Source organism: Grammomys surdaster, unplaced genomic scaffold (genome assembly GCF_004785775.1).
Source record: "Grammomys surdaster isolate TR1022 unplaced genomic scaffold, NIH_TR_1.0 1166, whole genome shotgun sequence".
In the NCBI taxonomy this organism is placed as follows: domain Eukaryota; kingdom Metazoa; phylum Chordata; class Mammalia; order Rodentia; family Muridae; genus Grammomys; species Grammomys surdaster.
Genome location: NW_021605585.1, coordinates 681,138 through 698,558, shown reverse-complemented (window position 1 = coordinate 698,558; position 17,421 = coordinate 681,138). Strand labels below are relative to the sequence as shown.

The window sequence follows — 17,421 nt, the reverse complement described above, 5'->3', positions numbered from 1 at the left end:
TTGACACAGAGCTATTTTTGAGCTTTGCAGCAAGATTATTACATGTTCAGGACAGAGATTTACTAGCTATGAATTAATGATGGAGAAAAACCTCAAAGGTTCATTAAATTCTATTAAATCACTTCTCCAAATGAACATATCTCCTTATAGAACTGGCCTTGCTTCTAGGTTGGAAAGTTTGAACCCATAGGGTGTACATAATCTTGCCTTCACTAGAACACAGATGTGATCAGTATGTGCCAACTATGTTAGGCTTTGCCATCAGAGACACATCAGAGACACTCTGGAGAACCAGGCTTTAACCTTCTAAGCAAAGAAAACTGAAAACTGAAGCTTTCTTGGTAATAACTTGCTTCCCCCTGATGTGTGTCCAGGCATATTTTGTTATGAAGATACCATTTTCAGTGATATACTAGACTGCAGATTGATGGGGGAAATGTCTTTGTTTCTTTGAAGATACTAAACAAATAGGATTCAAAAAGGCATTTTGGGAAACAGTTCCCAAACAGTTCACGACGTTGCACAACCTTTAGCCAAATAAAAGGGCTTATTCTTGGCATCCCGTGGCATAATTGATTTCTTAATTATGCAAAAGTTGCTTTCATGAGTTTGATATATGCATTTATAGGCCAAGTTTGTGACTGAGAGGATTAAGGTATTTACCCACCTCAATCTGGGCACACATAAAATGCTCATTAATAGTTCTTTCCAGATTCATGATGACGCAGCCCCTAACACTGATAAGATCATATTTCCTCAGACTTCAGAGTTTGGCTAGACAGAGCGGTAATGAGGTATAATAATTGGGTATGTGACATTTTTACAGAGGATCAAAGTTTATTCTTGTTTTTGTATTCCCTTTGTCAATTAATTGGGTCCAGTATACCCATGCCAAGCACAGTACTAAACACTGGATCTGCCTGTCACCATAATCCTCAAGTGAGTCACCTTATGTTAAGAAATGGAGGTGATTGGGCCCCCAACTAACCCTTAGACAGGGCCTGGGAAAGTGTATTTTGAAAAATATGATTCTGGTGTAGAGTGCTGTTTAGCTACCCTTGCTTAGTCTTGCATCTGTTTTGCATAACTTAATAGAACATTCTGGAGGGAGGATTGTTACAGGAAAGGATTTTATAAAAGAAATGGCTTTTCAGATGCTCTGCTCCATCTGCACTATGATCATGAAGGTAGGAGAAAGGTGTGTTTCTGTGCTCATTTGATGTGGATTCCTGAGTCCTAAGCCTTCATTCTCTTTCTCTGGTTCCTCTCTACAGTCTCCTTTCAGCCTGCTTCAGGAATGAGCTTGTGGAGCCCCGGAGAGAAGCTCCGACACAGTCTGACGTCTTCTTTAGACATTCCAACCCCCCAAACCACTCAGTGTACCCATAGATCCCCGTCTCTGTGTTTGAGCTCGTGTGTATGTTGCATTTCTGTGTGTGTTTGTGTGTGCGCACGAGCGTGTACGTGTGTCCAGCCCTCACAACCAGGACTTGAAGATATTTTGGCTCAGAGACCCAGCTGTTCAAAGGCACACATCCACTAGTGAGAGAATCTTTGAAGGGACTCAAAATTTTACAAAGGAAAGATGCTTTCTGCACATTCTGTATCTTTAGATCCTGCCTTGGTTGGACAGGAACCGTGACTGTGCTTGTCTGTGAGCTTTCTATTGTTTTCCCAGGAGGGAGGGGGATCTGTTGGGAAAGAGGCATTACAATGTTTATTGGAACCCTTTTCTGTTACCTTCTGTTGTGTTTCTAAAACTCATAATAAAGCTTTTGAGCAGGCCTCAAACTTAAGGTGTATTTTTAAGAAAATAAGAAAAAAAAATCTGTCATTGTCTGTGCCTTTACCAGTTGTGTTGACCAAGAGACTTGGGCCTTTTGAATGCTGGAGTTACATTCTTTTCCTACACAAGGAGAAAGTTCACTAAGGCTTTGTCAGGTCTGATCTGACACTGTATGTTAGCATCTGCTATAATAGTCTTCCTTGGATCGGGTCCTACTCCCCCATAACTGTTGTTTAGGTGGCAAGACTGGTAAGCTACTTTTGTGGTGTTAACAGGAGATGAAACTACCCTAGAAATATTGCCCCAGGTACTTGCTTACCATTATTCAATGCTGGGAGAGTTCAAAGTCTCCTCACCAAATCTATGATTAGCAGGTTTAATTGGGGCTGCTAGCCCTCAACCTGACTACCATAAAACCAACCAGATTTCTCATTACTGTCCGTGTGCATTATCTGGGAGACCTCCTCTCTGAGTAAATGATGTCTAAGCACACAGGTATTAAATATTCCTAGCCTCCAAATTACAGGTAGAGAGAGCTAAGAAAGCTCTTTTTCCTTTTAAAATAGTTTCTCACCTCCAAAGAACTGACTGAATCAGTTTTTTCTTCAACATCCCTGCCCCATCCTGCAACAACCAGGTCACCAGTGTTTCGTTCTCTGTCACCAAGACAACAATTTCTTGTGTGAGGCTGCTGCTTTGTGGATGTGTGGTTTTAATTTTCAATAAACTTTTGCATCTTGGTTTATCTTGTAGTTTTTGTTTCTGTCTCTCTTGCTCTCCCTGGAATAATATATTCTCAGAATTTCAGTGGTGCAAGTGCTATGTATGGGTCTACAAAAAAAGAGGGAGAGGGCAGTCTGTGTGGCCCTCGTCCTATTTCTTTTAGGATTTTATTTAAGACACTATATATATATCCCAGGTTCTGACTCTGCAGGTTAGTTTCAATGCATACATGAACCTCAAACAGACCTCAGCCCTGTGAGTTATTACATACATCCTAGGGTGGCAAAGGGCATCTGAACAAATCTTGAGTTTTGTTTCAAAGCACCAAATTTACTACATTAAGTTTAAGCTAAGTCCCAATTTATTAGATAATTAGATTTATGTACCTAGGCTTTAGAAAATATTTGGCCAGAGTGGCACCAACATCCAAAGGGGTTTGTTTGTTTGTTTGTTTGTTTTTTGTTTTTTTATTTCTTTTGGTTTTTTTGGTTTAAATTTTTGTGTGTTCTAAACTCTGTATCATTATAATTAATATTTCAAAGGAAGTTTTTCTTAATGCACAAAGCAAGTAACAGATAAAAACATAAGACAAAAATATCTTGACATGTGATTAAAGTATATTAGTAAGTGGAGATGCTGTTGCTGTATTTTAGTTAGTAACTTTGAGCCACAAGTACTTGAAGAAAGTACTTAGATTTTTTACCTTTCTCTCAGTAATATTTTTCTCCTTTAGCCTATTCTTATGAAAATTTCTTATGTACTCATAGTAACCTTTATATGCTTGCTTATATTTAAAATAATGGAATATATTTTGATATTATGGTTGGCCTTCTAAAGAACTCTTGGTACCCTTGCTCTTTGGAAGCAAGATTACCCAACATTCAGGCCATAGAGAGGGGGGGTTATTGGAAAATACTTAGAAAGGTATGATTATTTTTCTACATCTTTCTTTTAACCTTCTTCATATTTGAGGGTCCTTCTTCAAAATTCCTTTCCCATTTCCACATTCAGCATTCTAGAAATGGCTTAGAAAATACATTTGTCCAATGTGCCACCAAATATCAGTTAAGAGTTTTGATTAGTATAATGAAAAGAAGTATATCCAGAAAAAGGAGCAAGTGGAGAATTCAAAAGCATGCTTAAGGACTTAGGTTCAATCTGCACAAACAAGTGGAAGAAAACAACAACAGCAGCAACAAAAGGCCTGAGACTTGGCTTTACTAATAACACTTTTCCTCAAGACTAGAACTACAGGAGACTTTCCTGTTTGTATCTCTATGATACTCTGGTTCCTAGCAAATTCTAGTAAGCCTCTACAGAAAAGCCCTCACATCAAACCACAGTACATTTTCCTATAAAAAGCTATTGTTTGACCTTTGGTTAGGGTGAGTGACAAGGACAGAAGGGACAAGTAAGGAAATCAATTAACATAGCACAGCTTCTGTTTTTGTTTGCTAAATTTTGGGGAATGTTTACTGAAGGACCATGGCATTGCATTTGTTATGGTCAATAGTTGACTATTTTTCAGGACCTTTGAATGGGTTGTGACTTTATTTAGGATCATGCTTTTTCCTAAGTGTGTGATGGCTGTCCATTTCAGACACTGTGGAGTTAGTAATGATTACAGTGTCATGACCTTTGTCTTTGTGTCTGTAAAACTCACTTTTGTATTCTAGTGGGTACATTTAAGAATTATGACCCTTTTTACATTATCCAAAATCATTTTTTATACTTACTCAAGTAAGAATCTGTGTCAACTCTGTCCACTTCTTCCTATAAATTCCTAAGTTGGTACCCTCCGTTCCCATAATCAGCTACTAGAATGTATATTGACCATTTAGGGCTGTAAGGAAAGAGGAAAGCACCAAGATTCTTAGGTGTTGGACAATGTCAAGAACTCTCACATGATTTCCTTCAGACTTCACAGACACCCTTGCAGAGCCTGAGGCTTGCCAGCAGAAAAGGAGGCTCAGGTGATACTTGGTCACTTCATACATTCAGCTCACCTCTAGAATGTAACAAATATTTTGATTGGCTCCAAAATTTGCATTCCTGCTGTGCTCATTGTTGTTCCTGACCTCTCTTTCTAAAATTACATTGCTTTTGGTGAAAAACAATGGAGTAGCTAATAAGGTAATAAAAACCAATGACCACAAAGACAATCAGGTTTTCACAGGATGTAGAAAATAGCAGGAAACTGTGACTGCAAGGCCATCGACAAATGTGAAGTTTGTCAGTATATGTTTATCTTTCCAATTGTGGTTATTAATGGCTAAAACTTTTCTTACTATACATTTTGGCTGTATGTTCAATGGCTTGAGGAGATGGAAAAGAATATGGAGTGCATTCTGAATGAACGACAAGCTCTAACCACCTTCTCACTTCTGCATCAAAGTAGATAAGGTGGTTGATCCTTCTCTACTTTGACCTTTCACATTTATCTTAATATGTCAACAATTTCTTGATCCTGTATTCTTGTTGTTCACCATCATTTTATTTCTAGGGGCATCTACCAAAACCAAAAGGAGAGAAAGGAAAAGAAGGGGCTAGGTGTCAGGAGAGTCATTTCTATCCTTAACACAGCCATCTGGCAGTGGAGACTAGGAATTTGAGCATATTATTCTCTTAGAGTTTTGTATCTATTTCTTTTTCAAATGATAATAGATTTATTGATCATGTGCCTCTATGTTATGGAATGACATGCTCCAAAGTAGTGACAGTCACTCAAACATGGGTAAAGACAGCCAGGTAACCTGGGGTGTTTCATAACTAGGAGGATTTATTATATGATGTCTGTTTGTAGCGCTTAAGAAAGGCTAAGGAAAGTGAAAGTTAAAGCATTGGTATAAAATGTAGTTGCTTTTCACAGTCATTCTAATTCATGAAAATAACTGCAGCATGTATTGTTTGTTTTTCCCTGGATGGTGCTCACCACTGATATAGGAAGCAGGCTGCCTGCTTTCATCGACTATGGGGAATTCAGTGCATCTTCAAGAACTACCTAAAACACAAATATTTAAAGCTAACATTTAAAATTTTTAAATATTTATCAAATTTTAAAATATTTATTGTATTTGTTTGTAACTTGTAGTTAGAAAGCATTCAATATTGATATCCCTCATCCATACATATTGAACTAAAACTCACATGTGAATTTAAATTAGTCTGTTATTATAAATATGGGAATATGGCTGTTGTAGAAAGAAGGCAAATCAGAAGAAAACAAAACATCTGATTTGATGAATTCTAAAAAAGAACTTTTCCTGCCACAGGTCTGAAACACACTCAAGGCCAAATCTTTACTCTGGTTATTACTCATATGCTCTGGTCTCTACAGTTGTTCCTCATTATCTCCTTTCCAGTTTCCATCTCAGGTCTAGAAGGAAGGCAGGATTTTTCTCCTTGTTATAACCATTACTCTGTCTTCCTGCTACTAACAGTATAGCACATACAGCAACTGTGCATGGCTTTATCTATAGTTGCATAGTTATACTTTTATATAGCTACTATATTTACACACAAACACACACACACACACACAACACACACACACACACACACACACACACACACACACACAGGATTTATAGAAACTCATTGCTTTGGGTTCTAAGGTTCTCCTATATAAAAGAGCTGTTAACATGAACTGTGTCCTCACAGCTCCTAAACAGCTGAGGAAGTGTCTTTATACCTTTGGGGTTTCTGTGGGACAGTAGGATATGGTGTCAAATGCCTTGCATGATCGATTCTTTCAGATATTTGTTGTGTATCCCAAATGGCTTGTAAATCTGTAAATGGAAGACCTCTGCTACAAATTAAGTTTTGTTCTATACTTTATCAGCTTTGCTGTGTGCATTGCTCACTTTTTTCTCTCTTTGCTGGTTTCTAAGACTTATTTAAATTGAAAGTCAAGAGAGAAAAAGAAGATGGAGTGATCAGTAGAAAAAAGAAAGGTATAAATTTTCCCTCTAACAAATGAGATACTGAATAAATAGTGATTTTTGTGATAGCTTTGGAGTCCCTTCCAGTGAGGAGAGTGTAGGTCATAAATTATGAGTATTTAGCACACTCATTGTTGTAGACCATGTTTTAATGCAGCCCTGTTGGAAATGACCATCCTGCTTTTTGGAGTCCCATGTTGAGCATCACTCCATGTTTGTGTTTCCAGGACCTCAATGCAGTCTCAGTCTTCTTACGGTACTAGCTCCCCACCTCTGAACAAGATGAACAGCATGAACAAGCTGCCCTCCGTGAGCCAGCTTATCAACCCACAGCAGCGCAATGCCCTCACTCCCACCACCATGCCTGAGGGCATGGGAGCCAACAGTAAGTACACCCCACTTCAGCTGCCAACAGATGATCAGAACTGGGACAGGAGAAGCATGCTTTAGTATGGCAACGACACTCTTCACTAAGCTAAGGACTACAGATAGATAGAGTAGACCAGTAGATAGAGGAGACCAGAATTTATTGACTTGGCTTTCCCGGTTAACCCTTCATTTTTGAGATATGAGGTTTCATCACAAAATACTATAGCAGAGGTAGATGTGAGGTGAGGGTGATGCCTTTAGGACGGATGACGATTACTGAGGTATAGAATGCATGAAAGGATATAGAGAAATTAGTTGACCCCTCCCCACAAACAACAAACCACCACCACCACCACCATCAACATCAACAACAAAACCGTATGGGTTTTTGGTAATATTCAGCAGGGTAAAGTAGAACACTGGAATGCTGGGGCATGATAATTTAGTAACCCTTTCCATTCTTCCTGCTTCTGTTCAGTTCCTATGATGGGTACTCACATGCCAATGGCTGGAGACATGAATGGACTCAGCCCCACCCAAGCTCTCCCTCCTCCACTCTCCATGCCCTCCACCTCCCACTGCACCCCTCCACCTCCGTACCCGACAGACTGCAGCATTGTCAGGTGAGTGCACAACAGCATGCGCCCCCAGGGTCAATCCTTAAGCATCTCTGGGTAGAGGGTAGACGTGGACAATACTGATAAAATAGTTGAGAAGAGAGATTGCTGTCTTGTGATTTAAGGAAGACAAGGCTGATCGGTAGGGTGGTCAGCATAGCTCTCTCAAGAACACCTACAACCAGAGTGGGGAAAGTAGACGCATATGCACACAGGTTTCAGACCTGTTTCTTGGTCTTCCTTCATTCCCTTCTACTCCCTTCAGTTCTTACAGGTCAACTGTGGCCCCTGAGTTGGTGCTTGGGGCTGGGTTTCCCCAGAGGGCTGTACACTGGCTGTACACTGGCTCTGTTGCTCCCTTTCCTGCTCGCTAGGCTGCACAGTTCTCAGCCACACAGGACCATGATTTTGGAGTTGGATGTCTATAAAATATTTTAATAGTAGCAAAAAGTGTGAAATTTAAAGAAGCCTCTGCTACTCTGCTAGGAAATGGGGACACTCTGGGAAAGTGGTTTTATATGGACAGAAGACAACAAAGCCTGAAAGGTGTTCTTCACAGAGGCGCATGTAGCTCCGCATCTCACGTGTAGTGTATGTCTTCTGCTTCAAGGGAAACATGCTTTATCCCTTCGGCTGCTGGTAGAGTATGTTTTGCCCATGTGCAACCTTAGCCACAGAAACAGTGTAGTACATCAAGTACATTGCTTAGTGCTGCAGAAATTGGCCCTAAGATGGTAGTGACACCCCAGTCACAGGCCAGGATTATAAAGAAGAAAATCTCTGTTTTAAGGACATAAATCAAGAAGTATCAATGATATTCTGAAGTATTATCCTACAATATTTTCACTATCTAAAACATCCTATGAATCCCCCAAACACAAAATAGCAAATATCCAGATTTCCAAGTTTATGTGATCCTGGAAGCAAGAGGATTTGGGGCCTGACCACCGGACCCGACACACAATGACCCCTGGTGCATTTGTACAAAATCTTAAGGTACCACAAATCACCAGCTGAAAAATCGCCACCTCTCAGAACGCTTATGCTTGACTTGTTGTCAGTTTCCCTAAAGCTTGAGTTTCTAGCAATCCTCAAACCTCAGCTTCAAGGCCCATCCACACTTTATTTGCTGCCAGGGCATCCAAGGGCAAAATGTTGGGTTTTCCTTTATCTCGCCAATGCAGTTGGGGTGAACTTTCTTTTTCTGTTTCTTCCTTCCTCTTCCCTCCTCCCTCTGCAGTTTCTTAGCAAGGTTGGGCTGTTCATCATGTCTGGACTATTTCACGACCCAGGGGCTGACCACCATCTATCAGATTGAGCATTACTCCATGGATGTAAGTAAACTGCTAGACCTTTCTCTTGAGTAAAATTTCTTTATTTTTCTCTCTCTGGTACATATGCTTTGCAGTTCCATCTAGGGTAGATTTAAAATTTGCTTTGGTCATGTTCTTAATACACAATTCTGATGGAACCGATAACCCTGTCAATAAAATTCTCCAGGTTAGAAGCTCAGCAATTAATATGCCTGATCCTTCAGCTGTGGCCCATTGCCTCAAGTGTATGCAAATTGAAAGACAGAATACTTAATTCATATGATCGAGGAATTTTAATCTCAAGACAGGTGAATGAAAACCAAACTGTTGGGAGGCTGAAGCAGGAGGATTCCTTCAGCTCAGACGTTTGAGACCTGCTTGGGCAACACAGTGAGACTTATTCAGGAATTGGTTAAAAATGTCCTCATTAGTCTGTTTAAATCATCAGGCAGGACAGCAGAAAGGACATAGTGTGACTCTCATGTAAGCATACAAATGACAAAATTATCATCGGCCATAGTACATTGATGATAGAATCAGAAGGTGATGCCTGGCTGTAAATCTCTAGCCTGTGACCCTGTTCACTGGGCTTTTTCATCTCCTTAAATTAAGGGTTTTAATGGTCAATCCACTGTTTTGTTTTGTTTTTTTTTTCCATTGCTGATACTTCGTTAAGTTGTAGTTCTATCAGTCCCGCTCTGTGCCCATATCATTGGGAATGATTACTAGCCATGAGTTCAAGTCCTGGGCACAAATTTTAGTAGCAATGTAAATTGAGGCTGTTACTCTGCCTCTGTAAGCCCTAAGTTAATCCAATTGAGTTAGAAATTGCTCCCTTCTGACTCTGATACTGTTTGAAACAAACTGCATGTGATGGAACTTTCTCTTGTTTTCCACCCTATGTCTTGAACTTCTGCATACATGGGAGCTACTTTCTCTGCCACTTGCAGCAATCTGATCCTCCTCCTCCCTCCTCAGCCTCTCCCTCTCTCTCTGTCCAGCTCTCTTTGGCATTTGCATCCTCAGTTCTAGCTTCGAGATGGCATTGTGGACTGATGGGAGGAACTAGTCTCTGCTCTGCCTCTGCTGCTGCTTCTGTAGCGGGGACTCCTTCCCTTCCTTGAGCACCAATGCTAGACATGTCCCTGCAGCACGAGGGGGCCTCAGCCCCAGAGGGATCAGTGTATACCATGCTACACTACACCTAATCCTCACAGTCCAGACGTCACCTCTGGTGCTTCCTTGATACAGCATATCATAGGTAAAAACTATAGAGAAAGCTTTAAGATGTTCTGACGGGAGCTAGATAACATCAAAATCACTTCTCTCCACTGATGAAAGCAGAGTGGCCCTATATTTGAGAAGCACCTGGCCTGAAGTCCTATGCCTTTATTTAATACTTATTACTTGTGGACTTGTCCCACATGGGGAACACCAGGATTCTCCTTCATCATTCACATGCAGAAGTGCTTTCCACAAACCTTCTCTGTTGTCATTGCCTTGTGAATGGTGCTGAGATCACAAGAGTAATCTCATTCTCATTTGGGCTCATTCAGAGTTTCAGAAGTATACAGAGTGCAAGAAGCAAACCAGCATGCTAACTTAATCGAAGTGTGGATTGTTTTCTTTACAATGTTTTCTTCTAGTACAGAAGTTAAAGTAGCTGGGATTGTCTGAAGACCCATAGAATAGGGCAATATGACAGCATGCTGCAGATCTCCCTGTTGGGAAATGTTAGAAAGCTATTGGGTTTTCTCATCTTCCCCTCTGTGTCACCCTGCTCATTTCTGGAAACAGATACTTCGGGTATATTTTCAGCTCTTGGCTATTTTATTATGCCTTTCTGGTAGAGAAATGAGATTATGTTTGGTATCTTCAGATGTAAAGCTGATATGATAATATGATGATAAATGTTATACTGTGTGGATTATAAACTCTATAATACCACCGTACCTATACACTTGCCTGTGAGTCCATAGTATCTAGAATGTAAAGAAGTAATTATATCCAAAGCATATAAGTAGAAAACTAAGACCAGATTGCCATCTGCCAAGCTGCTGCTTTCTGCCTGCCATACTGCTTTATTGAACACACACACACACACACACACACACGTCAAACTAATGCCAACAGATGCAAGATATGCACACCCCTACTTAAGATTGACCCTTACTTGTCCCTCCCCTATTACATAGATACAACTGTTGTGTGTTTGATGTATTTTATTCACACAACGTGAGATCTTTTGCTTTACAGGACAAATTTAGGCTCAAAAATTCTTCCTGAGTTCACAATGTATTCACCTTGTTACAAAACTGCAAGGCTCTCGTTAACCTAACCTTTAGTTTTGCTCTTCACAAAATAGGTATAATAATATCCAGCATTGATTTCAGAATTCAATAGAACTATGAAAATAAACTAATCAGTTTGGTGCTTGGCATGTAGGAAACTCAATCCCCATTAGAAATCTTTCCTTCTCCCCCCACTATTGGTGACACCCCATTAATACAGTCCCATTGATTTGAATCACAGAGAATCTCGCCTTTTTCCTTGAGACTTTTACCCTCTCATTTAGCTGCTGTCTACATTATTTTACACACGGATAAACTGAGGCCAATGGAGAACAAGTGTATTGTTATTAGAGATAAAAATTCAGATCCTTTAAGCCAAAACACCAGGGAATAAAATCAGTATGTAATAGAGATCAAGGTGTCTGCCTTCTAATGCCTGGCCTGCTTCCCATTGCATAGGATTTGGCAAGTCTGAAGATCCCTGAGCAGTTCCGACATGCCATCTGGAAGGGCATCTTGGACCACAGGCAGCTGCATGACTTCTCCTCACCTCCGCATCTCCTGAGGACCCCAAGTGGTGCCTCTACAGTCAGTGTGGGCTCCAGTGAGACCCGTGGTGAACGTGTGATCGATGCCGTGCGCTTTACCCTCCGCCAGACCATCTCTTTCCCACCCCGTGACGAGTGGAATGACTTCAACTTTGACATGGATTCTCGTCGCAACAAACAGCAGCGCATCAAAGAGGAAGGGGAATGAACGTCCGTTGCAGGGTTCTTCCTTGTCTTCCACCTCCCAGCCCCTACAGGGCACGCCTGCTTGATCCTCAAAGCCTTCTCACTAGCTCTGCTCCTTCTCCTTCTCAGTCTGGTTTCTAAAGGAACAGAGAATTAGGAGGCTACCTGTTACCTAAAGTCTGACCTGTCACCTGATTCTGATTCTGTTTCTGGCTTTAAGCCTTCAATACTCTTGCTTGCAAGATGCGTTGACATTGCTAGATAGAAGTTGGCAAAGAAGCAGTGGGTCTCTTTACGCAGTGGAGATCTCTCATTGACTTTTATAAAGCATTTTCAGCCTTATAGTCTAAGACTATATATATATAAATGTATAAATATACAATATATATTTTGGGTGGGGGGTATTGAGTATTGTTTAAATGTAATTTAATGGAAATTGAGTTGCACTTATCAACGTTTGGAATTTTCTTGTTTTGGATGGCTGATCTGTACCCCTTTCTCAGGGGTACCATGTATGATGACAGATAACTAGAGTTGAATGGTTTATGTGAGTAACAATGATGTATAGGTCCTCTCTTTTCTTTGGATGTTTAGCGTTTAGCACATCAAACCTGTGGATGCATCCAGTGTGTTTACCGTTGCTTCCTATGAGGTAAAGCTGTATATATGTACACAGTTTTCTCTGTCAGTATATTTTATGTTACTGGTGTCCATTCCAGTTAGGCTGGTTCACTCTGTGGTTATTACAAGCCAAATTTTATGTTTGCTTTGTCACATACTATAGGACAGGGCATCACCGTCTCTTGCTTTTGTTTGAGAATAAGGAATGGGATGCAGTTTTCTTCTGGAAATTCTTAAATGGTCCAAGTCAGCCATTCCAAACATCTGATGAAACATAGCCAAATATAGCAGGAGCCCTTGGAAATTTAAGACCCAACACCCTAGTATTTATTTGAAAAACAAAAACAGAACATTTGCTGTCATTAGAGCAGCCTTAAAACTAAATTTCCCTACTAGATTGACTAAGTAAAATGTGCATTCACGACTGTTGTGAGAATTTGGGCCAATTAGTCAGGATGAGTGGAATTTGTCCACTTTTTATGGAGAGTTGTAATGTCTATTAGAAAGATTCAGGAAAAATAAGAATGATTCAGAAATACTGGATCTCAATGAAAAAATAAGCTCTGAGTTTAAATTCCTTTTGAAGCACAGAGTGACGCTTAGGAAATGTAGCTTTTAAAGACTTTCCTATCTACAAGACACTGCATGCAGAGGCAAGTTTATCTCTCCCCAAGGCCTAAAATAAGAGCAGTGGCTTGGAAAATACAAACTGAGTAGTGTAGTTTTCACATGGCATGAACTGAACTACTGCTATTTTCCTCTTGATCATCAAAGCGCCATTGCTTTTGAAAGCAGAGGTGAAGACCCAGTTTTCTACCTGTTACTTTCTGAGCTATGTATAGACCAAGAGCTGTCTACAAATCCAGGGCAAACCTCTTCACTGCAGTTGTTTAATCCACATTGAGAAACACCAGTTTCACACTCTGGGGAAGCATGCAACAGTGTTCCCCCTAGATGCTTTGGAAACATTTTGAGACAGGTATGTTTTTTTTTTCCCAGTCTAAACCAAATGTTGCTTGTATGCTAATGAGCTCTACAATCCTCCTGCACATTTTGGTAAAGGGCTGTCATTGCACGTGAGCTCCCATTTTTATTTTAAAGTGCAAATGGGCTAATATGCCTATGGAACGTAATGTATGAGTTTTGCCAGAAAATCGTATATTGTGTATATGCGTGAGTGTGAAATTGTATACTGTACTGGTTTTGTTTGTTATGGCTTTCTCTTTGGGATAGTTGGGTTTTCCAGAACCACAGATGAAACATATTTGTTGCTGTTTTTATATTTTTGCAGAAAGACCATTTAGTGAGAATTCAATGTCAAATAAGACTTGATGCCTTAATTGTAAGAAGGTGGGAAGGGAAAGTTGTTTTTTTTTTAATTTTTTAAAAATTTTGTATGCAAAAGAAAATGAGTCCTTAATTTCAACATTTTGTTGTGTTTAAGTAATGATAAGCATCATTCACTTCTGTAACAAACTCACAGCTTTGCAAATTCAATGGGTGGAGAACAAAGCTGTGTCTTAGCCACATTAGGAAGACCAATGGCTTCCTGTGTGTTGTGAGTATTTGGGCTGTATTAGCACTGATGAGGTAGCACAGAGGACTCTAAGGCATTTCAGCACTAGTTAGTTGGCACTAGGGACTCTGAAATTCCTGTACTGTATCTGATGATTTTGGCATTAGCCATTAGCCATAGGTAGGCACAGTTTCTCTCCTCACAGCAGGGTTAAGTGTGTGAGTAGCCAGAGCTGTGGGGAAGAGCATGGAGAACAGACATCTGCTGGATGCCTCTCACTGGAGAACAGGATTCCTTTGCTTGGTGGTAAAGTAGATAGGATAGAAGCAGGATTCTCCATGTTAATTGAGTTAACTTTTGTTTTCTTGGTATTCCCCCAAATATGTTGACTATGAGAGATATGTGGGGTTTTTTTATTTTTATAATTGTACAAAATTAAGCAAATATCAAATGTTTTATATACTTTATTAATTTTTTTCAAAAAGTACTTTCTTATAGACATGATACTTTTTTACAGCTTCAGTTGCTTGTCTTTTGGTATTTTTGTGTTATGGTCTATGGTGAGCCAGAGGCAAATCTATAAGCCATTTTTGTTTGCCAGGACATGCAATAAAATTTAAAAATAAATGAAAATACACTGAGAAATTGTGTTTATATGTGTGTGTCTATGTGTTCATCTTTCTGTCCTCTGGCCATTATTTCTCGTATGGAAAGAGAAGAGATACTTCAATTGAGGTCAAAAAGAGTTTGCTGTCCAAATGGAGGCTAGATTGCCATGTGACTGAATTTTATTTTATTTTTGAGCATGCATTTATTTATTTATTTTATCAAAATTAGAATTTTATACAGTATATTTTAGTCATGGTTTCCTGTCCCTCATCTACTTCCGGATCTCCCATATCCAAGTTCACAACTTCTTTCCATTCTCTGTCTTTAGAAAACAGGCCAAAATATGCAGAGACAACTGACACACAAAATCCATTAAAAATAAGAAACCATAACACATAAGCAAAAGACCTGTAAGGTTAAAAATAAAATAAAATCCCAGACAAAGCACTATGAGATCAAAAATCTCGAAAAATGCCATTGAGTTAATATTGAGTGGGCAGTCTTTGGCTGGGCATGGGGTCTGTCCTTGACTGTGGTTTGTATAAGCCAGTGAGACTTCATTGTAGAAAATAAAATTTTCATTTGCAAGAGATTACCAATGGTAGATAGCTTCTTGGTTAAAGATGGGAGATCATGTACACTGTCCCCTCTCAGTGGTGGGACCAGTATCTGGCTTGGACATGTATAAATCCTTGTGCATGCTGCCACAGTTTTTCTGAGTTAATATCTGCATCAGTACTGCTGTGTGTAGAAGGCGCTCTTGGTGTCTTCCATTGCACTGGCTCTTAAAATCTTTCTGCCTCCTCTTCCCTGAGCACTGAGGGAGGAGGTTTGATGGAGACATCCCACTTAGCACTGGTATTCTCTGCTCACTCTCTGCATAGTGTCCAGTTGTGGGTCTGTATTTTTTCCTTACCTACTGTGGGACGAACCTTTTCTGATGACGGCTGGGCAAGCATGTGTGTCCTATTGTTAACTACATGCCCATCCCATGATGATTATAAATACCCTCCTCAACACTGAAGGAATAAAATGAAGATCACCCTGGTATATGGGAGACACGGTGTACATAGTGGCCTCTGAGTAAAACAGACCAGGTACTGCCTTTCCATTAGGTGCATAAATCAGTAAAATAAATGGTTTCTAACAAAATGGTCTAATGATTTTTGATAAGTTAAAAACTTCATCCTCTTGTAGACTGACCTAGGATGGCATGAAACCTAGGATTTCAAGAATTTTGCAGATATTCAGTATATATTTGAAGGACCTAGACTATACCAAAATCTGTCATATCAATAAATGTAATTATATTATAAAAATGAAAACATATAGCCAAAAAAGCTGCATCTTACATAATTTACTGAAAAGTGGTGACAGTTTCTCTAAAAGTGATTGGGTCATTAGCACCCATGTAAGGTAGAGAATACTCAACTGTGCAAATGACTCATGCTCAATATACACCATGGAATACCGGACTCATGGTCTTGTTGTTGTTGTTGTTGCAAAGTTATAGGTGCATACAATAGAACCAACTATATTTTCTTTTAAGAGTCAGAGGATCTCTTAACCATTTTACAAACCAAAAGTAGATATAAAAGGTTAATGATCTTGTTTTTTCCTATCTTGAGTAATTTTCTTTCATGGTTTGGCATTATAGAATCTGTCTTATTCTTATTAATTCTAACTAACCTTCTTTCCATCCAAAAGCTAACACCATGTTTTTCTTTCTTTTATTTTGAGATTATAATATAATTATATCATCCTTCCCTCTTTCTCCCTCCAAACCTTACCACATACCTGTTCTTGCTCTTTTTCAAAGTCATGGCCTTTTTGTACATTAAGTCTCACCGACACAATCTTTTTAAACAAAAGAATGAGATCATTCCAGACTGTGCCATTTAATGTGATAGCCACTGGCTATGTGTTACCATGGAGCCCTTAAATGGGGCTCCTCAAAATGATGATCATGAATGTACCATATACATACACTTTCAGAGATTTAGAATAAAATGAACAGAAAATCATTGTCTGTTATTTAGTGTTGATCACGTGCTGAAAGATAATCTCTTACGTTGAATTTTTTTAATTTTAAAAAGTCCCTTGTTAGATGCCTTCAACCATTTTTGTGACCCTCTTGCATTAACCAGACTACAAAATGATCCAATAAGATCACAGAAGGAGAAGGATACAAATACACATTTACATACATTCATAGTCTTATACAGTGTTACCCATAAATGGTCAAGAATACAAAGTATAACATCGCTAAAGTCCAAATAATATTTTCTTTCTACAATGGTACAAAGATTAAGATAGTCAAAAGAAGATAGTGCAGGCTTGGTAAACTAGAAGACAAGCAACCCAATGCCGAAATTAATAGTAAAAATCAATCCACAGACTTTATCCATGATGTCCAAAAGTTAGCTTCTCAAGCACAAAGTTCATTAAATAAACAAGTTAGGTCCTTCTTAGAAGGAGCAACAAAATACTCAAGGGAGCAAATATGGAGACAAAGTGAGGGACAGAAACTGAAGGAGGGGCCGTCTCAAGACCACTCCACCTGAGTATCTATCCCATGTGCAATCACCAAAGGTAGATGCTGATGTGGAAGACAGGAAGTGGATGCTGATAAGAGCCTGATATGGATATCTCCTCAGAGGCCTTCAAGAGTCAGACATATTCAGAGGCAGATGCTCACAACTAGCCATTGAACTGATCATGGGGTTCTCAATAGAGGAGTTAGAGTGAAGACTGAAGGAGCTGAAAGGATTTATGGCACAATGAGGAGAGCAACAATACCAACCAACCACAGCTCCCAGGGTCTAAACCACCAGCCTGGGAGCACTTAGGGGGGGATCCAGGGCTTCAGCTGAATATGTAAAAGTGCAGGGCCCTGCTGGG

The 17,421-nt window shown here is 39.6% G+C and overlaps 1 protein-coding gene across 6 annotated transcripts in view; it reads left to right on the top strand.

Annotated features, from left to right (window-relative positions):
- Tp63 (tumor protein p63) overlaps positions 1-14,552 on the top strand; it is a 203,997-nt gene extending 189,445 nt beyond the window's left edge. For 3 of the 6 annotated variants that reach the window (XM_028783900.1, XM_028783902.1, XM_028783901.1), the window contains 4 exons: positions 6,678-6,835; positions 7,298-7,442; positions 8,677-8,770; positions 11,500-14,552. In XM_028783900.1, coding sequence (XP_028639733.1) covers positions 6,678-6,835; positions 7,298-7,442; positions 8,677-8,770; positions 11,500-11,796 — 694 coding nt within the window. In that variant the 3' untranslated portion in view covers positions 11,797-14,552. Of the gene's footprint in view, positions 1-1,274; positions 1,792-6,677; positions 6,836-7,297; positions 7,443-8,676; positions 8,771-11,499 lie in introns of those variants that run through there. The other 3 variants (XM_028783905.1, XM_028783904.1, XM_028783903.1) reach the window with 2 other exon arrangements.
- The last annotated feature ends 2,869 nt before the right edge of the window (positions 14,553-17,421 follow it).